Source organism: Stegostoma tigrinum, chromosome 1, assembly GCF_030684315.1.
Source record: "Stegostoma tigrinum isolate sSteTig4 chromosome 1, sSteTig4.hap1, whole genome shotgun sequence".
Classification (NCBI taxonomy): Eukaryota; Metazoa; Chordata; class Chondrichthyes; order Orectolobiformes; family Stegostomatidae; genus Stegostoma; species Stegostoma tigrinum.
In genome coordinates this window covers 148799826-148826020 of record NC_081354.1, presented here as the reverse complement: position 1 = coordinate 148826020, position 26195 = coordinate 148799826, and the positions used below count along the sequence as shown (strand labels likewise).

The 26195-nt window shown below is 39.0% G+C and overlaps 1 protein-coding gene and 1 long non-coding RNA gene across 11 annotated transcripts in view; one reads left to right on the top strand and one right to left on the bottom strand.

The window, feature by feature from the left end:
- The window catches only part of rai14 (retinoic acid induced 14), a 284292-nt gene that overhangs the window by 242998 nt on the left and 15099 nt on the right, over positions 1-26195 (top strand). For 8 of the 9 annotated variants that reach the window (XM_048528516.1, XM_048528531.1, XM_048528523.1 and 5 more), the window contains 6 exons: positions 2392-2420; positions 18165-18257; positions 18456-18548; positions 20791-20898; positions 21453-21519; positions 25292-25410. In XM_048528516.1, the coding sequence (XP_048384473.1) occupies positions 2392-2420; positions 18165-18257; positions 18456-18548; positions 20791-20898; positions 21453-21519; positions 25292-25410 (509 nt within the window). The remainder of the gene's footprint in view (positions 1-2391; positions 2421-18164; positions 18258-18455; positions 18549-20790; positions 20899-21452; positions 21520-25291; positions 25411-26195) is intronic. The other variant, XM_048528565.1, reaches the window with a different exon arrangement.
- The window catches only part of LOC125451492 (uncharacterized), a 38542-nt gene continuing 27350 nt past the window's right edge, over positions 15004-26195 (bottom strand). The window contains exon 4 of one of the 2 annotated variants that reach the window (XR_007247315.2): positions 15004-17478. This is a non-coding gene — a long non-coding RNA (uncharacterized LOC125451492). The remainder of the gene's footprint in view (positions 17479-26195) is intronic. The other variant, XR_009446260.1, reaches the window with a different exon arrangement.

The following is a 26195-nucleotide window of genomic DNA, read 5'->3' as shown; positions in this document are numbered from 1 at the left end:
CATTCCCTGTCCCTGATTCCTGTGTTCCATCCCCAAACTCGTATCTCTACTAGTTCCCGATCTGCTGTTTCCCGTCCTTCTGCCAACTACAGATTTAAAGAACACAGACTGCCACTCCCTAGCACAGTTTCCTCAGTTTCCATGATTGAAATTGGCTAGAAGCCCAGTATTGGGGAGTACCTCAGGCCTCACCTTACAGTTGCAGGAAATGAACCTTAAGTTCACCCAAATTTCTGTTCTGTTATCTGTTCTTTAAGTAAATGAAACACAAGTGATTCTGACTTTTATACCAAATAAATCTTTTCCTAATGTAAAGTTATTACAAACTTGATTGTGGAGATTCAAAAGTGTTAAAGCTAAGATGCATGGAAAATAATTTTGCCTTTCTTTTGCTGCCCTCTCGTGGCACCATTAAAAAGCAGGAAAGTATGGGATTGTGTAAGCAACTCCACTTAAAAAAATGTCAAAACGTTAATTTTTCATTTTCTAAGCGTACTGGACAGATCATGCGTTTTCCAGTTGCATTCTGAACTTTGCAGACTCTGGTTGATTTCAGTTACTGTGAAACACAAACAGCCCCTTGTCAGCCTGATCTGTCATTGACCAGTTGCAGCTGTGGATTTGTATGTCAGCTCTATTTCCTTATCTCTTGATACTTTAACCAAGCAAAGTTAATAATTTCAATTTTAACAGTTTCTGCAACACATCCTTTGAAATTACTCACATTTGTAAATTTATGATTTAAGGCAATCATCTGACAATGTTTTGGAGTTCTAGCTAATCAACATATTCCTGGTATTTGGAAGCAATTTCTGGTGCACTCCAATTCTGCTTAGTGCATTTCATTAATTTTAGAAATTAATTTGAATGATGAGGTGGTCTTCTTGTCTTCTCTCCCACCCTCCCTCTCTTTTTTTTCTCTCTCTCGCACGCGCATGTGCACAAACACCCACATACACACCCTTGGTCTGTCTCCTCCTATCTCCCTCTCTCTGTTGCTTGTACTGTGATTAGTTACATTCTGATCTTTTGTCTAGTTCCTTTGGTATTTATTTTGCAGTTCATCACTATTTGAATAAGCCTAATGATGCAGAAAAGATACTAGATCAGTACTTTATTAAAATTAACTCTTGGAAGTACAACTCTATCTAAAAGTTCTTGGATTGTGACAATTGAGGGGGATTTTTGTTTCCCTGAATATTTTTTTAATGTTTTTCTTTTAAAAAAACCTTTCCTTTGAAAGTGAGGATGTTGATTAACTTGATATTTATTGCCCAGCCCTGATTCCCTTGGAGAAGAGGGTATTCTTCATCTTGAACCATGTAGTGGATGTACTCTCAGAAACTGTTTGGTAGAGAATTTCAGACTTTTGGTATGCAACCTGATTGGAGCGATGATGATCTAAATACACCTGTTGTCCTTGCCTTTGAAATACAAATGAAATATGCATTAGAATTACTAGTACTTTGTAGCGAATCAACTTGGTTTAGTTTGAGAAGAAGCATTTTTATGTGATCATTTTCTGTAGCGAGCGTTCCCTTTCCATAACATTTCCCATAATGTCAGTTCAGCAGAGCAATTGATGAGTTCATGCCAGAAGTATTCTTTCCATTTTCTAATGTAACCCATATATTCTCATTCTGAATTTGTTAAAATATGGTAAAGTTTTCTAAAAATTTTTTTTTTGTTCGGGGAAGGAGAGCAGTTAGAGAAGGGAGAATCAAATGCTTCTCTATTCACTAATTCTTCCAAGTAAGAGCTGGGTTACTGTTCAGTGGAACTCCTGGATGCTTTCTGGGAAGTATATAGTTGAAATAGATATTTTTAAGTGAATTACAATGATAAGCTTTAACTCATAGTTTTTGTCATCCAAATTATTAGTTCATCAATAGTATGTTTATACATTAAACTTACTGTTTTTAAGCTTTAAAAATATTTAATTGTGACAGTGATATATGTTGAAGTTGTAAAGCTTAATATAAGTAATTCTATCTTTGAATTTAAGAATTATAAAGTGAATTCTCTAACTTCATAAATATCAAAATTATGTGTGATGTTCATAAACTTATAATTTGATCAACTCAGTAAGTGGTGCTATACTATAACTTGCCAAGGAAATATGGCCAATCAGGTTTCCTTAGCAACAATAATAGCCCAGTATGACATGGTCTCTGCAACAAAGTGTGAAGTCAAATCCCACTATAAATGGGCAACATTTTAAAATTGACATTGGAAATTAAGACCTGAATATTTTTATCACAATGTAATATGACTTGTAATTATTATGTATAACCTGCAAGTAAATTATTAAATGACTTGGCTCTCACTGGTTCTTGTATTATAATGATGTAACTTTTCTTTTGCTTTTCCTTGATTTCGATTTCAAAATAGATATGAAATCAGCGCAGACATCAAAACAGGTAAAGACAATTGTGAATTAATGCATTGTATTGCTGAAGGACACGATCATGTCTTTGACGCTACACATCATTTAAAGATATTTCAAGATGGGACTTTTCAATAGGTGTAACAAACTAATTAGCTTGAAATCACTCTTCATATCTAAATCGTTTGTACAAGAATTCCTAAGTCTTTAACGATATTTGTGAGAATTGGAATGAGATACTGAGATATAACAATTATATATTTTCACAAATTTACTTTCCTCCTGCATTCCTTAAGCCAGAGTGTATGATGGCTAGAACATTTTGATTGACATCAATTCAAGCAATGAATCGAGTTTTGTCCATTTCAGTAAATAAGATTCACCTGACCTTCTAATAGATGGAATAGTTCACTTGCATTCAATAGTTCCATGTGTTGCATTTGTCCCCCGTTAACTGAGAGTCAGGCTCATATAGAAATCCCACTGAAACGAACAATTTTCAAACTGGACTGCCCAAATACTGCAAATGCAGAACTTTGTTTGTCCAGTAGAATTGCACGCCCATTCTCCGTATGAGCACAGCCTTATTTAGTGAGTTCAGAGCTTATTCTTAGGGATTGCCAAGCACACAGATTTACCAAAAATAATCTGTATGAGAATTCAATCAATGATAATGGAGCTACTTAAAAGCAAAAGATACAATAGTCAGTTCCAGCTGTTCATACTAACATCCCACTCCCAGTTTTCTTTTATACACTAAGGTATTTAAATATGTTGCTTCCTCCCAGCTTACATGCCTGTTTATTTCTTCGCTGTATTAGATCCCTTCAGCCCAGTTTTCACCAGAGCAATCACTGCTTTGGAATATTGAAACAGGAGTCGGCCATTCAGCCCCTCAAGCCTGTTCTGCCATTCAGCCTCGCTGGCTTGTGGCCTAATTCCTTTGGTCCACACGCCTTAATACATTTGCTTCATAATAATTTATCGATCTCAGATTTAAAATGAACTAACATCCACTGCCATTGTGGAAGGGAGTTCCAAACATCTTTGTACATAGAAGTACTTCCTACCATCTGACCTGAATGGTCTGGCCCTAATTCTCCAACTATGCCTCCTCATTCCAGAATCCTCAACAATGGAAATAGTTTATTTGTATCTGTCTTTTCCCATTAAATCTTGAAGACTTTGATCCAGTCACCCCTTAACCGTCTAAATTCCAGAGAAAACAGGCCTAATTTGTATAATCTCTGCTGTTAACTTAATCCCTGAAGTCCTGTTATTACTTTTATAAACTTACGTTGTACTGTCTCCAAGGTCAGTATGTCCTTCCTAAGATATGCTGTCTAGATCTGCTCACAGTACTCCAAGTGGGGTGTAACCAGGGTTTTGTATAACTGCAGTATAACTTCTGCATCCTTGTGCTCCAGCTCTCTAGATATAATGCCTAGCATTCCATTAGCTTTCTAGATTACTTTCTGCACCTGTTTGTGACATTTTAAAGGTATATGTATCTGAACCTCAAGTATCTATGGACATCCATTGCATTTAACTCCATTCTGTATAGAAAACACTGTCAACTATCATTTTTTGTTACAAAATGAATAATCTCATACTTACTAACATTGAACTCCATCTGCCACAATTTTGCCCATTCACTCTGGCAATATCCCTTTGTAGTTTTATGTTATCTTCTCCTGTCCATGATGCCACCTAACTTTGTTTAATCAGCAAATTTGGATGTATGAATTTCTAAGCAATTATCTTTGAAGCCACATTGGCCAATATTATATGCTATCTTGACCTCAATACCTTCTCTATTCTGTTATTCTTCCAACAATAAAAAAAAGACAGATGATCACTAGCCCATCCTGTCTCTTCCAAGTAGTTGTGATGCCTTATGCATCTGCTTCTTGGGTATTTTTTGGAGCTGCATATACCCAGACATGTAGGGAATATTCCGTCACACCCCTGGCTTAGACAAAAAAAACTGACCAAAAACTAAATTGGACTAACCACATAAATACAAAGTGTATTTATATGGTTAGTCCAATACAGTTTTTGGTCAATGGTAATCCACATTATGTCAATCATGGAAGATACAATAGTAATGCTATTGAATATCAAGGAGCAATGGTTAAATTCTCTTACTCAAGATGCTCGTTTCTGTTACTTGTGTAATGCAAATATTACTTCCCAGTTGTCACTGCAAATCTGGATATTGTGCAGGCCTTGCTACATTTGGTATAAACCTGCTTCATTATCAGTGGAGCTGCAAATGGTGCTGGTCATTGTGTAATCATCAGCAAACATCCCCACTATGTCAGAATCACAGAACAGTTACATTGCAGAAAGAAGCCATTTGGCCCATCATCTGACCATCAGCTCTCTATTCATTCTGTCTTGGTGTCATTATCCAACATTATACATTTGCACAAAGTGTTTTGTCACCTCACATTTGCTTCTTTTGAAAAGCACTTTAAAACTGTGCCCTCCTGCTCTCAATCTGATAACAAATGGGAACAGTTTGACTCTATCTACACTGCCTAGACCTATCATGATTTTGAAACCTTTTATAAGATTCATGTTAGCCTTTTCCTCTCGAAGGAAAACCACGTAGCATCATTATTAAAGTGTGTCATCTCTGGAGCCATTCTTGTAAACCTCTTCTGAAAATATGTAGAATATGTTCACATCCTTTAGAAAGTGTGGGAGCTAGAACTGTACTCAGTACTCCAGCTGAGGTCTAACTAGTGTCTTAGATAGCTTAAACTCCTAGCCATTGTCATAGTCATATGGCATAGAAACAGACCCTTCGGTCCAACTCGTCTGCACTAACCATTTTCCCAAACTAAACTAGTCCCACTTGCCTATGTTTTGCACACAAACCTCAAAAACTTTCCTGTTCATTTACCTTATTCAAATGTCTTTTAAATGATGTAACTGTACCTGCATCCAAAACTTCCTCTGGCTGGTCATTCCACGCAGGAACCATTCTCTGTAAAAGAAAAAGCCCCACGTGCCCTTTTCAAAACTTTCTCCTCTCACCTTAAAAATATGCCCCCTAGTTTTGAACACTCCAACCTAGGGAAAAGTCCCTTGCTGTATCCTTATCCATGCCCCTCATGACCATATATACCGCTGTAAGGTCACCCCTCAACCTCCTACACTTCTCTCCATCTCTGATGCCCCAGGGGACATTTAGAGTGACCCATGTTGCTACGGTTTTGGAGTCACATAGTCTAGACTAGGAAAGGATGGCAGACTTCCTTTACTGAAAGGCAATAGTGGAACAGCAGGGTTTTTACAATAACTTACTTAGTTATAGAGTTGCTATGAGACAAGCATTTTTTAAATACCAGATTTCTTTTGTAAATTATGTTCAAATTTCACCATCTGCCCTGGTGGCATTCAAACCCATGTCATAGAATTTTACAGGACAGAAGGAGGCCTTTCAACCCATCATGTCTGTACTAGCACCCCGGAGAGCTACACAGCTAATCCCACTATCCAGCCCTATCTCTAGAGCCCTTTGAACATTAGACTGAGGTTTTGGATTGCTACTTCAGTGACATTGTATCATGCCACTGCGACACCTTTGAATGAAGTCTAAACCACTATATGTTTCATTAACAGCCATCTGTCTCTCTCTCTTTACCCGACCTGCCACCTTTAATGAAGTATGCACATATACACCAGGTCTCTCTGCTCCTGCACAGCCTTTAGAATAGTCCCTTTATTTTATACCATCTCTCCCTGTTCTTTCAACCAAGTTATATCACATTGCACTTCCCAGCATTGAATTTCTTCTGCCACCTGTCTGCCCACTCCACCAAACTTGTCTCTGCCCTTTTGGAGTTTGACGCTGTGTTGCTTGCAGTTTGCAATGCTCCCAGGTTAACCATAGCCACAAACTTTGAAATTGACCCCATCTTCCAAACTCTATGTACACAAAATCCATTGCCATCCCATTAATAACCCCTGGGGAACCTCACTACAAACCTTCCTCCAACCTGAAAAATATCTATTAACCATTACTCACCGTTTCCTATCACTCAGTCAGTTTTGTATCCCTGTTGCTATTTTTAATCCATCAACTATAACTGTCTCCCAAGGCTATTGTGTGAGACTGTATCAAACATCTTTTGCAAGCATATGGATACCACATCACCCCTTTCTGTTAACTCTTCAAGAAAACATCTCCAATGTGGTTAGACATAACTTTCCTTTATAAATCCATGCTGACGCTTCCATATGATGGTTAACTCCATCCCAAGTAATTGCTTCCAGTAGTTCCTCCACCACCAAAGTTAAGCAAGGAGAACTATAATTTCTGTGCTAGCCATTACAATTTTTTGTCTCTAGGAATAATTTGCAATTCTGCAAACTTCTGACAGTACTCCCACGTCTGGGAAAGGCATTGCTAGTGCCCCTGCAATTCTTCTTTCACTTCCTTCCATCTTCTTGGATGCATCTCATTCAGTTCCAGAATGTTGTCAACCCTAAGTGCTGACAGCTTATTCAAGACTTCCTTTTTAATCAGTTGGAAATTATTCTAGTGACTGAGTTTCCTTCTGTATCACCTCAGCCTGGGAAGTTGCCATCTGCCACCCAGGTAAAGACAGATGAAAGAATTAATTTCACACCTCTTTCCACCAAATTTATAATCTTCTCTTTGGTCCCTAATTGTCCCTACTCATTCTTTTACAAACGTTTTACTGTTTCTGTTGCTACAGTCAGACTTTGGGATTTCTCGTTAGCTCTTTGTCTTGTCTTCGTCTCTCTTTGCTTGCCTTTTCATCTCGCTTCTGAATGTTCAGTGTTCAGCTTGGCTTTCAATTGTATTTAATACTGACACTGGTCACATTCACACTTTTCATTCTTTAACTTAATCGGTATTTCCTTTGTCGTGCAGGGAGCTCCGGATTTGTTTGTTTTCCCTTTCCCATTGAGGATATATGAGAATTGTACTTGAACCATTTCCTTTCTGACGGTCCCATTGTTCAGTTACAGCTTTTTCCACTAGCCTTCAAGTCTTGTCGATCCAGCCCAATTCTGTCCTCTGTCATTTGACTGTTCTTACTCTTGATGAGCCATTCTCATTTTTCCATCATCATTTTAAACCTTATGATTCCAATGATCACTGCACTCTAAATGTTCTCCCACTGATATTTGATATATTTGGCCCACCTCCATTCAATTAATTTATTTTAAAGGGTTAACAACTTATTTAAATTGGCTGTCAGGGTTGTCTTCAAGTGGGTAATTGGTAATCACTTCAATATCACTTTCAATTACATTACAAGTATAATGATATCTGTCAAATAGTGGCTGTTATACCATTTTGCCAGTGTGTCCAGTTACAGGGAGAGAACAACTGTTATCATTCTACTGCTGATTTTATTTGTTTTAAACTTTCATTATCTGCCTGATTTGAAGCTACAACATAATTGGGACAGAATTCTAAACAAAAGTTTCAAGAAAAACAAGGAAGGTGTGAAGGAAAAGCCAAATAAACGTTTTTTTTTTGGTTTCGCTAAAGTCATTGATGGTCTGATTCTTTCAGTTAACTTTGTGGACTCGAATGTGGAAACGCCTGCAGAATAAAGTTTCACCATGCAGATAGTCCTCGATTTAATGCTGTTTTGTCATAACACAGTTTTAACTTTACCATTTATTATTCCAATAATGTGTTTTTTACCTGACTACAAGAAGCACTGAGAAATAAATGCTAGGTTTTCTCCTCTTTCAGCATGTTTTGATTATTACCCACTGAGTGACATTTCTGGCTATTGTGGCTCCTGACCGCTCTACCATGAAACCAAAGAAATTGTGGTAAAGGAAATCAGGAAGTTAATTCCATTGAGTGCTGTCCGGATACAGAGAAAAAACAAAGTCAGCAATTCAGTGGAAGTTGGATAGCTTTTTAAGAACTGTGCCCAGTCACATGCAACTCTCCACCCCTAGAGTAGCAGAAGAGCAGCCCTGATGATCCTCCACTTTCCACCTCCTTTTGTAAATGTTCATGCATACTTTGAAGTTTTATAATAACTTTGATCTTGCATTCTTTACTTGTTTGTTGTTACCTGAATGTTGTTGGCAGAAAGACAAAATGTTAGATGAGCTCTGGAATTCTGCCTTGTCTATGATAAGTCAAGATGGCCAGCAGATAACACGTCATAAGAGCTCAGAGATCATGTATGTCTATGGAAGCATTGCTGTTGTAGCTGGGTTTAAAAAAACAAAGAACAAAGAAAATTACAGCACAGGAACAGGCCTTTCGGCCCTCCAAGCCTGCACCGATCAAGATCCTCTGTCTAACCTGTCATCTATTTTCTAAAGCTCTGTGTCCATTTGCTCCCTGCCCATCCATGTACCTGTCCTTTAAATAAGACAAACTCTGCAATGACCCTTGGCTAAATTAGTCCACATAGCAGTAAACTGTGTATTTAGCTTTATTGATAATAAAATGTGAGGCTGGATGAACACAGCAGGCCAAGCAGCATCTCAGGAGCACAAAAGCTGACGTTTCGGGCCTAGACCCTTCATCAGAGGGCTCTCTGATGAAGGGTCTAGGCCCGAAACGTCAGCTTTTGTGCTCCTGAGATGCTGCTTGGCCTGCTGTGTTCATCCAGCCTCACATTTTATTATCTTGGAATCTCCAGCATCTGCAGTTCCCATTATCTCTGATCTCATTTAGCTTTATTTCCTGATTCTTCAGGATTTTATTTTATAGCTTATCGATATTGTTCTAAAGTTCCACTGAAATTTGACATCTCCTTATGAAAATTGTTTGATGTATATTTAAATTTCCTTAGAAATTCTATACACAAGAGTGCTGCTTTACTTGGTCATTACCTTGGAGGGCCATTAGAAATTTTGAATTTACTCATTTGTCAAGTTCAATATTAATAACTGATCCTGGTGTGTTACGATGTACAAGAGATTTCATGTGTAATAGGAGACTGACACCAAGAAAGTCATTTTATGATTCTGATACTATGTAAAATTACATAAATTAACATTTACGTAACATTAGACTTTCAAGGTGCAAGCAAAATATAGCAGATGCTAGACTTGAACAGCCAACTCTAATGAAGGGTCACAGACCAGAAAACCAGCTGTTTCCTTCTACAGAGAAGTTCCTTGGTCTGTAGACTTCTTTCAGCATTTGCTGTTTTTAATTGAATTGTAAGATATTGTGCAAGTGTATCTTGAAAGAGGCAAACTTCACTAACACATTATGTTGTGGCTTCTCTCAAGATGTTGTTAATGATGGAATAAGTTATATAATCATCTAAATGTTACCCGCCTAAAAAAGGGTTTTTTTTTCATGGAAACTGTGGGTAATGTCTGATCTTGTCTGTTGCTCAGCATGTGTTCATCATCCCAGGGAGCAGGAAAAAGCTGTGTATGCACTGGATCTCTAGCTGTTAGATTGTTCCCTGGAACACTGGTTGCTTCTTGCAGAGATATGTATAACTTGATATCAGCTATAGAAACTTGTTGAATAAGAGGAGGAGGAGGAGGATATTCACAGGTATGATGGGGTACATTGCCATTCTCACGGAAGCAAGGAAGTTTTTGTGCCAAGTTTATATGCAAATTTACGTTTGTTTTCTTACTCAGGTGCGACCGTTTTTTTTCCCCCTTTTAATTTTACTTATTTTATTCTACATCTTTGTTATTTCGAATTCTCTTTCTCTCTCTCTCTCTCTCTCTCTCTCTCTTGCTCTCTTCCCCCTCCCCCACACCTCTCTCCACTTGTCCCTTGATCTGAACCTGTTCTTCAGAATTAGTTGTTAGAAATATCAGTTTTGTTCTTGGACTACATTGCTATATACTTCTGTAAACTCTTTCTCTCGACTCCCCTTATCTTCTGAAGCTTTACTAAGAGCATATCAGTGGCAACGTTTCTCACTCGGCCTTTCAGTGCTAGAAAATATTTTAACGTTGCATTACAACTGGTTCCTCCCCTTATTCCTCCTTCACTCTAATGTGCTCGTTACAGATCAAATTGTTCAGTTTCTTTCTCTACTTCTGTGTGGATTATTTGGCTCTCGCCTGCTTGAGTCGAATATCTAGAATATCTGAGTAGAATGAGTCTCAGTGTCTGCACAAAACATAGTGAAACACTGGGATGAAAGGTCAGTTCTCCTTGTGGTCTGAAATACTTACTGTGCCTTCGCTTGCATTCTCCATGCACTCCTTCAATCTGAAAAATATCCTTGTTCACCAGAGACTGAATATAAATTCTTTGCATGCTCCAATGCGCAGCATCGTACAAATGTGACATGAACATTCATGCCAGCACCTTTGATTGGACTCCATTGATTCAATCTATATAATTTTCTTCTGCATAGCGCAAAAAAATGAATATTTTGCACTTCACACCAGTTAGAATATGATTTAGTTGTCAACATTCCCAGATACTTCTAACTGTTCTCAGTCACTCAAGGGTCTTCCTTTTGCACAACTAAAGTGCGAAGAAAAACCTCTTTACTTAACATCTTCGACATTTTGGATTTAACTAATTTTGCTTCTCTTGATGCTGAATTGCAATAACTTGGCTGCAGTCCTACCAAGATTCCAAATACTGCAGATACTGGAAGTCTGGAACAAACAAGAGAGCACTAGAGAAACTCAGCAGATCTGGCAGCATCTGTGGGGAGAGAAAGTTTGTTGAAATCCTGATATGTTGACACTCTCTGTTTATTCAAAAATTCTGATATTTTTGTGAAGTGATTTACCTATTATTGGACATTATCTTGGAGGACCATTGGAAATTTTGAAGTTACTCATTTGTCAAGTTCAGCATTAATAAGTAACTCTGGTGTGTTATGATGTACAAGAGATTTCATGTGTAATAGGAGACTGACACCAAGAAAGTCATTTTATACTTCTGACACCATGTAAAATTGCATAAATTAACATTTACGTAAAGTTAGACTTTCAAGGTGCAAGAAAAATGTAGCAGATGCTGGAAATCTGGACCAGAAATAGCCAGCTCTAATGAAGGGTCACGGACCAGAAAATCAGCTTTAGTTTCCTTCTACAAAGAAGTTTCTTGGTCTGTAGATTTCTTTCAGCATTTGCTGTTTTTAATTGAATTGTAAGATATTGTGCAAGTGTATCTTGAAAGTGGAAAACTATGCTAACACATTATGTTGTGGCTTCTCTCAAGATGTCGCTAATGATGGAATCAGTTATATAATCATCTAAATGTCACCCACCTAAAAAAAAGTGATTTTTTTTCTTAGTGGAAACTATGGGTAATATCTGATAATGATGTGCGATCTCTACGGGTAGAGATGAGGAACACCAAGGAACAGGTCATGTTGTTGATGTTGTTTGTTGACACCCAAAGAGTAGTGGAGATGTAAGCGAAGGCACTAAACAAGAAATCAGAGATGCAGGCAATAAAGGTACAATTATAATCATGGGTGTACTTAATTTATATATAATTAGACAATCTCAATTAGCATTGTCGAACAAAGTCCTGGAATGTGTACGTAATGGACCTTTATACCAATACATTGAGAAACCAACCAGAAAGCAGGCTATTCTAGTCTTGGTACGATGAGAAACAATCTTATTATCCTCAGTCTGTTGAGGAACAGTGATCATAATATGATAAAATTCTTCATTAAGATGGAGAGTAGAGTCGTTGTTCACAATATATATGCAAATGAATGTACCAAACGTTGCATTGCTAAGTTTGCTGACAATGCAAAACTAGGTGGAAGTGCAAGTTGTAAGGAGGATGAAGTGTGACTGAGACAAGTTGATCAGGCGGGTGAACATGGGCAATGCAGTCCAGCGTAAATAAATGTCAAGTAATGCAAATGGGCGTGAAAGACAGAAAAGAAGAATATTATTTAAATGGTGCTACAATGGGAAGGGTAGATGTGCAAAGGATTTTGTGGTTCTTTTACTGTAGTCAAAAAAAGTCGATCAGGATCTCTGATAGTAAAAACTGCAGATGCTAGGGTCAGAGATATGAGACATGCCCATGCTGGGCCTCCTCCAGTATCACAATGATGCCACCTGGAAACTGGAGGAGCAACACCTTCTATTCCACCTCTGGAACCTACAGCCCAATAGCCTAAATGTAGATTTTAGCAGTTTCAAAATCTCCCCACTCTGACCTCATCCCATAACCAACTCTCTCTCTCATCACCACATCCTTGACCAGACAAAATCTGTCCATCTTGTCTCCCACCTATCCGCTCCTCCCATGTCACTGACCAATGCCGATCGCTCCCTACCTGCACCCACCAATCACCATCCCACCTCTCCTCTCCCTATCTATTTCTGAGTTCTTCCCACACCCCCCATTCTGAAGAAGGGTCCCAACCCAACACATCAACTTTCCTAGATAGTAGGAACTGCAGATGCTGGAGAATCTGAGATAACAAGGTGTAGAGCTGGATGAACACAGCAGGCCAAGCAGCATCAGAGGAGCAGGAAGGCTGATGTTTCGGGCCTGGACCCTTCTATGCCTGGCCTGCTGTGTTCCTCCAGCTCCACACTGTGTTATCCCTAAGTAGATAAAGATGCTTTGCCAACAATTATGAATGCAAAGGTTATATTGAGCTTCATTTCAAGAGGATTTGAGTTTAGAAGCAGGGATGCATTACGGCAATTTTACAAGGCATTGATGAGACAACACCTAGAGTATTGCATACAATTTTTGTCTCCCTATCTAATAAAGGATATACCTGCTATGTGGAAGGAAGGCTGCAGAGGTTCACTAGGCTGGTAGAGGGGATGGCAAGACTGTTTGGAGATGACAGAGTGGTTCAAATGGGCCCTTACCTACTGGACTTAAGGATGAGAGATCTGATTGAAACATTTCATGATTTTAATGGGGGTAATATATTGGCATGGGTCAAGAATTAGTTGATGGACAGGAAATAAGTAAGTCATTTTCTGAGTGGCAGGAAATGACATATTGGGTTCTGCAAATTTCAGTGCCTGGACCCAGTTGTTCACATTATATATGCAAATGAATGTACCAAACGTTGCATTGCTAAGTTTGCTGACGATGCAAAACTAGGTGGAAGTGCAGGTTGTAAGGAGGATGAAGTGTGATTTAGACAAGTTGATTAGGCGGGCAAACATGGACAATGCAGGCCAATGTAACTAAATGTCAAGTAATGCAAGTGGGCTTGGGATGGGATGCAGGGAGAGTGTTTTCCCTATTTCAAGAGTCTAGAACTAAAGAACATTGTCTCCGGAATACAGATTAGACCCCTTTCTCACTTTCTTGCTTTCTCCCTAATGAGAGAGCAGCCCTATGATCTGATAAGACTGTGATGACTATGCATTTATCTTTGCCTTGACCCATTTATACTTGTAGGAAAAGCAACGGTCCCAATACAGACCCCTGGGAACCTCCAATACAAACTTTCCTCCAATCTCAAAAATGCCAATTAACTCAGTTTCCTATCACTCAACCAATTTTATGTTAATAGTCTATATATTACACTAAGCAATGTAATTGCACCCTTTTTATTCCTTCATTCTAGCCAAATTAATTTGGTCCTGAATCCTCCAAATCATCCTCTTCCTTTAGAATGGCAGTACACAGCTTAACCAAAAGCAGCAGCCTTCTTCCTTTATTTCCTTATGTATCTTTCCTCAATGCCTTGTAAACAAGAATATGTTACACCTAGATCTACCCATCCTTACGACAAGTCATAATTCCACAAGGCAATTATGCCGGTAACTCCCCAATCTTATGAGCTATACTTAGTGCATTCACATACATTCCCAATGCAGAGTAACCCCCACTTTGACTGCATTACTTTCTTCCTTAATCTGACTCCACCCCTTAATTTACAATTCTCTTTGCTAGACTTTTCTGCCTCTGCCAGGATTTTGTGTTCCCTAGTATTACTTTAATATTCTCTACTGGCTCAGATTCACCCATCCCGCTATTACAGTTACCATCTCTCCACATCCATTCTCAGCATCCCAGGAATCTAAAGTACTCCCTTCTGTACCATCTTTCCAGCTACATATTCACCTGCCTTCCTATTTCGATATGTACTGCTCATGACATCTGGACGTTATTGCTTCAGAGATCTGCTTGCTAATTTTCTGCTTCCTCCCAAATTCTCATTACAGCGCCACAGCCCCATTCCAATTTATGTTGTTAGTATCAATATGGAATACGGTCTCTGACTATTTGCCCTCCCCCAAAAGAATATCTGTTTGCATATTTGCCGTCATCTTCACAATATAACTTTCTTTCCAATCTTTGTGTCGCCTGGACATTTAGCTACCATGTCTTTGATCCCCTCATCTGAATTACTGATATAAATTGTAAAAAGATGAGGGACCTGTGGGACTCAACTCATCAAATCCTGCCAATCTGGAAAGAGACACAATTTTAACCCCAGCATGGAGAAATATATCAGAGATAATGGGAACTGCAGATGCTGGAGAATCCGAGATAACAAAGTGTGGAGCTGGATGAACACAGCAGGCCAAGCAGCAACTTAGGAGCACAAAAGCTGACGTTTTGGGCCTAGACTTTTTCTGATGAAGGGTCTAGGCCCGAAACGTCAGCTTTTCTACTCCTAAGATGCTGCTTGGCCTGTTGTGTTCATCCAGCTCCACACTTCGTTATCTCATATTTCTCCATGCTCTCTGTTTTCTACCAGCTAGCTAATCTTCACTCCATGCTAGCATAGGTTATCCTCTATACCATGAGCTCCTGTATTGCACAATAACTATTCATGTAGAATATTTTCACAAACCTCTTTGCATGTTTAGAAGTTCCTTTTGGTACGTATCGACTTAGCCCTGAGATTGAGGTGAAATGTAAATGTATTTGTATTCCAGTGATTTCTAACCACCTCTTGCATCCTGTGTTTTGAACCCTAATTTTTGCATGTGTTAGCTTTTCTCCCTCTCCCTCTGTTCACAACTTGAAGCATGAACTTGTGAGCATATGTTCTTGAGCAGATCATCTATGGTCTCCAATGCAACTGGTGAGTTGTTGCAAAGATTGGCTGACAGGTTTTTTTTAATGTATGCAGTGCTTAGGGAAATAATAACATGGAATTCATTAACATTTTAATCACATCTCACATCAAACCATCCTCTAAGAAAAGAATCATTGACTTATTCAATTTGTTTTACTGTGCCACTATTTAAATGCAAATTGTACATCAAATATTTTCTAAGGAAAAATGTTCCCAATGTGTAACAAAGCCTTAGCCAGCTCCCAAACGTCTCGACTTCATGGCTTTTAGTTTTTGATTTACTTAAATCTAACAGTTCCATACTTCTAAAAATAAACTGTTTTCCTTAGAAATTTTTGTGCTAAAATTAATTTCTTGCAACCATATTTCCTTAAATTTCTCTCTTTATTTTAGTTAAAGGCAGATTAAACTTAACTATTATAGTGACAGATGGAGTTTAACCCTAAAAAGTGTGAGGTGATTCATTTTGGAAGGAAAAAATTGAAAGCACAATACAGGGTTAACAGAAAGGTTTTTGGCAGTGTGGAAGAGCAGAGGGACCTTGGAGTTCATGTCCACAGTTCCCTGAAAGCTGCCACCCAGGTGATAGAGTTGTTAAGAAAGCGTATGGTGTGTTCGCTTTCATTAATAAAGGGATTGAGTTCAAGAGCCGTGAAGTTATGCTCCAGCTGTACAAAAGCCTGGTTCGGCCACATCCAGAGTATTATGTCCATTTCTGGTCGCCTCATTACAGGAAAGATGTGGAAGCGTTGGATAAGGTGCAGAGGAGATTTTACCAGGATGTTGCCTGGAATGGAGGGAAGGTCTTCGGAGGAAAGCTTGAGAGAGCTAGGGCTTTTCTCTTTAGAACGACAAAGGACGAGAGGTGACTTGATAGAGGTGTACAAAATGATCAGAGGTATAGATAAAGCAAACAGGCAGAGACTTTTTCCTCGGGTGGAGGTAGCTATTATGAGGGGGCATAGTTTTAAAGTGAGTGGAGATAGATATAGGAGAGATGTCAGAGGTAGGTTCTTTACTCGGAGCATGGAATGCATTGCTGGAGGGTGTAGTGAAGTCGGCCTCAGGAGGGGCATTTAAGCGGCTATTAGATAGGCATAAGGATGATAGTATAAGGTAGGGGTGGAGGTTAGAGTCTCCTTAGGTTTAGGGTAAAAGTTCAGCGCAACATTGTGGGCCGAAGGGCCTGTACTGTGCTATACCGTTCTATGTCCTATGTTCTATTATAAATACAGCTCAACATAAGCACCAAGTACTCTGGATGCCCTGTGAGTAATGATGTTGGAGGTGTCTGGATCGAGTTGATCCTGTGATCAATAGACCTGGTACAGTAGAAAGTCAAATTTATATTGCTTTGCTAATCAGTTAGCTTCAGTTTAACATTACAACTCAACATTAAAATAATTTACACAAACATAATGATAGCAACAAACAATACAAATAAGCCAAAGAATCAGTATCAAGGCATTACTGACAACTCCCAAGGAACATCCTCCAGGCACAGCAATATTTTCTTTTTGATGGTGCCAGATTCACCACCATAAAGTCGCAATTATACATGGTCCTTATGGTAATGGTTAACGGAGGACATGATTCATTTGTTTTCAGCTTCTCAGTGATGGGTCTGTACTCATTGGAATTTAGAAGAATGAGAGGCAACCTTTTTGAAACATACACGACTCTTAGTAGACTTGACAGGAAGAATGCAGAAAAGTTGTTTCCCCTGGTGGGTAAGTCCAGGACCAGAAGATGTAATCTCAGAGCAAAGAGTCATCCATTTAAAACAGAACACAGAGGAATTTCTGATCTCCCAGAGAAGTGAATCAGTGGAATTCTTTACTGCAGACAGATTCAAGGCTCAGTCATTCAGTATATTCAAGGCTAAAATAGATACAGTTTTCATCAATAAAAGGACATAAAGGGATGGTTATAAGGAATAGCTGGGAAAGTGGCATTGAGGATTATTACAGTAGCCATGACTGAATGATGGAGTAGGTTTGATGTGCTGAAAGGTACACTGCTGTCCCATGTCTCACGCTCAAGCAGGATGCAGTTGCCTTGAGCAAAAATACTCCAGATGCTGGGAATCTGAAATCAAAACTGAAAATTTTGGAAAACAAAGTCAAATCAATGCAGATGCTTGAAATCAGAAACTGAAACAGCAGTTGCAAGAAAAACTCAGCAGGTATGCAGCATCTGTGGGGAGAAAGCAGAGTTAGTGTTTTGGATCCAGTAATCCAGGGACCTGCTGTTAGGGATTAGTTACCTCACTTGGCTAGAGTATGATGCATAATGACACCAGTGCATCAGTTCAACCCTGTGCCACCTGAGATCTTTCATGGAGATCTGCTTCCCTGCCTAACCCCACAGTTGCAGAGTGGTGTGTCTCAAGCAAAATGCAATCAGCTTTCGAATGGACAGAAATATCGATGGTCCCTTGTGGACTGTGGCTAATTCTTGACTTGCTGATATCAAAACCTTCTTAGAATCTGTGTAATGATTTCTACATATTGCAGTCACTTCACTTCAAATATTAATGTCTAAAAGAGGTGATTGTTTCATTCACATTTTAGATGGAAAGCATTTAATTATATGTATACATCAATACTATCTATTTTATATTTGAGTTTTGCTTTATGCACATTAAACTCACAACTAAATGAGCACGTATATATTTGGAACATAGCAAAAAAGGGCATGCATTAACTAATTGTATGAATTTAACATTTCACAACTTTTACTAACCAAATTAACTCCTCTACAATTCTGATCTGTAAAATTTTCAGCTGGATCCTGCCATTAAAATCTTTGCAGATAGAAGTGGAACTCCCAAAAAGCGAAAAGCACCACCTCCACCTCCACTAAGCAGTACTATGCAGGTAAAGGATAAAAGGGCTAATTGATGGCCATCTGATTAGCCAGATTAATATGTATATATAGAAAATTTGGTCACACCTAATACAGGTTCATATTGATTTACTCTGATTTAAACAATGTTTAGTTGTTTTATTTCTCAATGCGGATTCATGACTGCAGCCAGCGATTTAATTATTGATAATTTGTGGTGTTTTGTCTAGGGTCCCCAATCCAGTGAATTGCCATTTCCAGAGTCACGTAGCCCTCGTTTATCAGGATGTGAGTCATCAAAAGCAGAAGTAACATCAGTTAAGGTAGTTTTTAATCTAATGTCTAGTGTTCATAAGATACTTCCATAGCCTTAGCAATTGAGAAATAATGTTACTTTGACCTCCTATTTCTTTTATGGAAGAAAGGAGCTCTGCATTTCTGGAAGATTCCTATAACTCTTCCTAAGAACTGCAAAGCCATATTCCATTCTGACAGATCTTTCATAGTACCGAGCTCTAAGGTGACCTGTGTCCCCTGTTCACACTAGTCAGCTGCAGTATTTACAGTATCAAGGTCCTGATAGCCCCTTTGACAGCTTATAACAAACTTTAAATATATAAATTATGTGTAATAGGCTACTGAGATGGCATGGTACCAAAGTAGCAGGTAAGTAGGATATGAGTTGGGGAAGGGTAGAGTCTTGGGGACAGGATACCAGATGAATAGGGGAAGGGTACTCGGTAAGTCGGCTGCCAGAGGTGAGTTGCCAGATATATGTCGGGTCCCAGGAGGGTGTTGCGTCAGGTTCTGGGTATAGCTCGGTATGTGTGAGTAAAGTATGGGGTCTGTTGAATAGCTATTCAGGAGTCAGACTAAGTATTTGAGCATTCAACTTCTCCGAAATAATTATTTTAATGAATTTAAATGGAACCATCTGAAGTCTTCAATTTAATAGAGACTTTCAGAGAAATTAAATTTCCCAGGAAGTTCCTTTGGAATCTGCTACAGTGGGGATTCTGTAGTTTCTGATATGCAATTCCAATCTACAGTGGAATGATGACTGTCTGGGGCAGCTGACATCACAACTTCAAATGTTAAATAGATAATAAAATGTGAGGCTGGATGAACACAGCAGGCCAAGCAGCATCTCAGGAGCACAAAAGCTGACGGGTCTAGGCCCGAAACGTCAGCTTTTGTGCTCCTGAGATGCTGCTTGGCCTGCTGTGTTCATCCAGCCTCACATTTTATTATCTTGGAATCTCCAGCATCTGCAGTTCCCATTATTTCAAATGTTAAATATTTATTTTTCTGAAGAGACCTTGGTCACAGAAAAAAATGCAGATTCTCATTTGGTTTACTTTGTGTATTTAATGTATTGTGGAAAAGTTGTATTGGAGCAATTAGAAACATTAAATGGCCATGTTTAAAGGACACCTAATACTGCTTGCAGTATTTGTTGTATCTGAGGGAGAAGGTGCAGATATTCAATTGTAAGCTTTTATTATGCACTTATAATTTGAAGAAGAAGGAGGAGCGGCTTTGCTGATAGGTAAATCATTGCGAGAAAGGAGTTTCCCTCCTTTTGCCTAGAGGTTTGAAAAAATGGGCTGAGTTTTAATATTAAAAGAAGGGTGTTCTTTGCCAAATCAACCTCTAATCTGCCCAAGTCTAATTTTAACTGAAGAAGCAATCAGCAGGTTAAAACTTTATATACGATAACTAGGCAGTGAGCCTCAATGACTTTAATTGTTGTTGACAATGTTTCCTGGGTCTTGGGCAACCTTGCAGCTTTGTCAACGTGTGAACATGATGGATTCAGGCAATACATGTCTTTGCAACCACCTTCTGATCCAAATGCTTAAGCTGCTACAACCAGACATCACTGCTAATGGTCCTTTCGCCCCTCTCCTACCCACAACCCCCCAAAACACGCACTGTCATGCACTCACTCACTCACCACCAATTGATCTCCCACCCCCACAGTATGCACCCTGCTCCCCATCCTTTTGCAGCTCCATTCAACTGTTCCTTGCCAAATTGTGGCTCCATGCCCACACCCCCGCTCGTCTGAACTGCTGCTGTCACCACTGCATTCTAATCATCTGGAGGCCCAAGCTGTCAGTCAGACACTAGAATTTAACCCCCTGCGTGTATAGGGTTGTCCCAAATTTGGATTCCCCATAACATTCTGACCAACGCCATCACCTTCAGTCAGCAAAGTACCCACTAATTTACTTGGTGCAGTTCTTGCAGTACTTGTTCTTGCAAGTGATGTGTCATATGTAAGTGATAAGCATTTTAACAAATTAACAATTTATTGGACTGTGCAATTTGAAAAGAAACATTTTAAACCTCCCTCGTACCTCAACCTTGAAAGAAGTTAACAGATGAAACAAAATTATTTTGTCATTCTTAGTGGACAGTTGTTTTCTTTCCAAGTTTCCAAGTGTCCAAATTTCACTTAGCTGACTGCAAAGACGAAAATTTAATTAATCTCATCACCAACCATTTTCACTTCTGTTTGGAGGAGATAGCCTTGTTCATTTTGATATATCTGTGTTACAGGAAAGAGAGAACAATGAAGAAGTGAGAAAACTTCAAGCAGAGAAGGCAAATTTGCTGGAGGTGATACAAAACCTAAATCAGCAACTGCGAGACAAAAACCTCCAGGAGGTATTTTTCTTTTCAAATTGAGGGTACCTGCTGTGTCAGTGGATGCTGGACTAATTGCAATTTTTAAGACTAACAAAGAGACCTTTGTTGGATAAGGATATCCAGGGAGTGGGAACTGACTTGAGTTATTGCAGTTGCAGTCGCCCATAATCTAATCAATTCATAGGATCATATTGTACAGAAGAGGATCTTTCAGTCTGAATCGGCAAAAAAACTACTTAAACTAATCCCATTTTCCCACTCTCCAGGCCTATGGTTTAGAATTTTATGACACTTCAAGTGCTTTTCAAAGGTTATGAAAATAAGCTTTATGTCTATTTCCTGTTCCTGTGGTAATGTGTTAGATTACAGTCTACTCAATTGTATAATATAGGACAATTATAGAAAGAAACTGGTAACCATATGTTTAACCACCATCTGCATATGCTGTGCAGAAAATTCCATTTCAGATGGATTTCAATCATTTGAGTTGTGGTCTTAACAATCCAAAATAAATCTTCTGGGCAGATGTTGAAAATCAAAACTCATTCTCTTCTTTCTTAATTTTTTTTTAGGCGCAACAAAATGTCCTCAAAAAGCATGACTGTAGAAATAGTGAAGAAGTGACATTTGATACAATAGGTATTGTATGAGGTTGCTGGCCTGTACATTGTGCGGCTAATGCTGATATGTATTTGTAACTGTTTTTGTGATTGTCAGATATGTACTGCAGCATAAATGCAGTGTAAGCTTGTAATTGCTACCAGTGAAACAGTACTGTATTATAAGTCGGTCATGGGGTCCATTGTTGCTTTAAGAAGCTGGGTTGAACTTTCTGCTGAAATGCAACATGCTACAGGACATAGTAAGTTGGATAGTTTTATGGAATATTTAAACCAGTTTTATTAAATGTATTGTGATCACGTGTGTAAGTACCATCAAGAATAATGAGATAAATGCTTCTTCAAATGTTGAATATACATTACCGTAAACCTGTCAAGCAGCAGCCTGGTTCCTTTTTAAAGGGGACTGCTGTCTCAAATTTCAAACCTTAGCTGTGAGTTTGCTTCCCTTCCTTTAAAGTACTTAGCTTAATTTGATTCTTTATCCAATTGGCGGAACAAATAAGACAAAGTAGGGAATCACATGCAAGATATGTTGAGCAGCACATTACTTAGGCCTGAGTTTTCACACTTGAGCAAGGAGTTCAGAGTTGGGAAAATTCCCAGTTCTACAAGCCTAATCCAGGGGAAAGTGTACAAACAGGAAACTGAAAGAACCAGGGGTAAGTGTCCTGGGCAGTTGGATTTTTGTTATTGCAGTGTAAGTGTTAGCAGGATTCAGACCTTTTATCCCAAGAGTTTGGAGGCAGCCCATGGACTGCTGGTTTGGAGGTGAGCAGTGGGGAAGGGTCTCTTTTGATGGCTTTGGACATTTTCATTGCTGTTTGAGAAAAGAATGAAACAAGAAAAACAACAGACCTCCAACCTTCAACATTTTGCACCTCTTCAACCACTATGTTCACTACCTTTAGGTTATTTCATTTAATTAATCCCTTATAAATGCAAGCACTTATTCATAGCCCACTTCAAAATATTTGATAAGAAATGGTGCTGTCAATCAAACTATGAACTGACAGGCACTATATTATGATAGCTTACGAGATCAGTTCCAATGCATTAATCCACTTTTTACAGATGGACATGTATACTTTTAACAATCCCAAAAGGCACCTGACGTCTCCCAAAGATTTTTGTGGACCTTTCCTAAAGGCTCTCCACCCTATCCAAATAACTGCAGCGGCATTAGACACCCACCTGAAAAATATAATGTCCATACTTCTTGTTTTGAACATACAAACTACAATACATACAAGCAATTACCAACTTCTGTATCAAAAAAAAGCTTAGCTCTCAAAGCTCCTTCAAAATTATCCCTTTTTTACTTTAAACCTATGTTACCTAGTAACTAACATCTCTACTCTGGGAGGAGAAAAAGTCTGACTATTCACTTTATCCATGCCTCTCATAATGTTGTGAACTTCTATCAGGCCACCCCTCATTCTTCAACATTCAAGTGAAAACCAACCAAGTTTGCCCAATCTATCCGTGTAACTAACACTCTCCAAAACAGGCAGCATCTTGGTAAACCGTTTCTGTACCCTGCCCCAAGCTTCCACCTCGTTCCAGTAGTGTGGGAGCTGGAACATTCCAAATATAGCTGAACTAATGTTCTAAGCAGCTGCAACATGACTTGCTAATTCATATACTGTGCCCCAAACGATGAAGGCAAACATGCTGTGTGCCATCCTGACCACCTTATCCACTTGTGTTGCCACTTTCAGGTAACTCTGGAACTGTACTTTAGATCCCTCGGTATGTTGATGTTAAGAAGGGTTTTGCTGTTTACTGTATATTTCCCTCCTGCATTAGATCTCCCAAAATATATCACCTCACATTTGTCTGGATTAAATTCCATCCACCATTTCTCTGTCTAAGTCTCACATTTATCTATATCTAGCTGTATCCTCTGGCAATCTGCCTCCCTCTCCGCAGCTCCTACAATCTTTGTGTCATCTGCAAATTTACTAATTAGGCCACTTATGTATGGCTCCAAATAACTGAATACATTACAAACAACAGGAGTCTCTGCACTGATCCCTGCAGAACACCACTGGCCGCAGATATCCTGTCAGTACCCTTCCACCAGTACTCTGTCTTTTATGACTAAGCCAGTTCTCTAACCATCATCATACCAGATCATTATGGATCCCATGTGATTTCACCCTTTGTATCAGCCTGCCCTGAGGGACCTGTCAAAGGCCTTGCTGAAGTCTGTCTGGACAACATTCACTGCCCTTGACATCAAGGCTACATTCAACTGAGTGTGGCATCAAGCAGCCCTAGCAAAGCTGGAATCAATGAGTATCATGGAACAAACTCTCTGCTGGTTGGAGTCATACCTGGCACATAGAACAATGGTTGTGGCTGTTGGAGGTGAGTCATCTCAGCACTAGGGCATCTCTGCAGGAATTCTTCAGAGTAGTGTCCTAGATAGAATCATCTTCAGCTGCTTCATCAATGACCTTTGTTCCATCAGGTCAGAAGTGGGGATGTTCACTGATGATTACACAAAGTTCAGCACCACTCACAACTCCTCAGATACTGAAGCAGTCCATGTTCAAATACAGTAAGATCTGGACAATATGTAGGCTTGGGCTGACAATTGGAAAGTAACATTTGCACCAGACAAAGGCCAGGCAATGATCATCATGAATTAGAGGCAATCTAACCATGACTGAATCCCTGACTATCAACATCTTGGAGTTACCATTGACCAGATATTCAATGGGATTTGCCACATAAACACAGCAACTACAACACCAGGTCAGAGACTAGGAATGCCATGGCAAGTAACTCACCTCCTGAGTTCCCAAAACATGTCCACCTTCTACAAGGCACCCATCAGGAGTGTGACGTAACACTCTCCCCTTACCTGGCTGGGTGCAGCTCCAACAACATTGAAGAAGTTTGACACCATTCAGGGCAAAGCAGTCTGTTTGACTGGCACTACATACAGAAGCATCCGCTCCCTGCACCAACATGCAATAAGAGCAGTGTCGACAATCAACAAGATGTGTTACAGAAATTCACCAAAGATCCATAGATAGCACCTTCCAAACTCATGACCACTTGCATCTGGAAAGGCAAGAGCAGCAGATACATGGAATGTTGCCATCTGCAAGTTCCCATTCAAGCCACTAAGCCATAACTGGCCAATATATCACCGGTCAATCACTGTTGCTGGGTCAGAATCCTGGAATTCCCTCTCTTATGGTGTTGAAAGTCAACCTACAGCATGTGGACTGTAGTAGTTCAAGAAGGCAGCTCACCACCTTCTCAAGGGCAAGTAGGGACAGGCAATAAATGCTGGCCGGCCTGGGATGCCCAAATCCCACAAGAGTATTTAACAAAAAAGAGCTGATCAAGTATAGTAGCACAATCACTATAATATTCATTTAATTTTATTTCTCAATGGTTTGTAATCATATAAAAATTTGAAAACCATGTAACTGTGAAACACGGGGCTTTTGTCTGATTTTTTAATGTAAATTTGATCAGTTTAAATTGATTTTTTCACATTCAATCCTTGTTTTTTAAACTAATTTCTCTTTTCCGTAGTTGCAATGCATTATTCATAAAATTTGAATCACGTAAAAATAATAGCTTTAAATTGTACCATGCTCAGTGTATTTGCATAATATCTATTCACTACATTTCTATTTCACATTGGTCAATGTATGTCCTCCATTTAGTTTAACATTGAGATGACCTTCCTTCTGCATTTCAAATGTACTAAAGATCTGTTTTTAAATGCTCAGACATAATCTCAGGTATAATTGATTGTCTTTTAGGTAGTGGAAGTAAAAAAACTGAAACCTCGTTTGTTGAAGAACCAGACCAAATAATGGCATTGCAATCCCAAATTGCGTCTCTTGAGGTGCAAAATAAAGAGTTGTGGGGTATATTGCAGGTACTTCAGATAATCTATGATTCTTTATTAGTTATTTATTAGCATTTGAATCCCTTTACAGTTTTGATCTTGATATCTGTACCTTTAAATTATGATCCAATGCATGTCTGTTCAACCAGTAATTGCCATTGATTTAGCCATTGAAATTTATGCTAAGAGAAATGCTTCAGCATAGAAATATTTATAAGTGCATTTCTCATAACATTGCACATAAGCCTTGGATAAAATGTTGCTTTTGGTCCAGAGATGAAGTGTAAACAACAGTGAAATCCAGGCAGAGAAGAAAGCATGTTTGGACAAAATATTTGGCTTTACCACCAAAATAATCAATTTGTTTGTCTTCATTATTGCTATCTGGAACAAATAAGACTTTCACCGAGTTGCTTTATCAAAATAGTTCAAAAATAATTGTATATAAGCACAAATAAGGAGAGTCAGGGGGCAGAGTTGAGTACGATAGGCATTACACAAAAGAAAGTGCTAGAAAAGCTAAAAGGTCTAAAAATTGATAAATCTCCCAGCCCCGATGGGCTACATCCTAGAGTTCTGTGGGAGGTGGCTGAGGAAATAGTGGTCGTGATCTTTCAAAAGTCACTGGAGTCTGGGGAAGACCCAGATGATTGGAAAATTACTGTTGTAACCCACCCTTGTTTAAGAAAGGATCAAGGCAAAAGATAGAAAATTATAGGCCGATTAGCCTAACCTCAGTAGTTGGTAAAATTCTAGAATCCATTGTCAAGGATGAGATTTCTAAATTCCTGGAAGTGCAGGGTCAAGTTAGAACA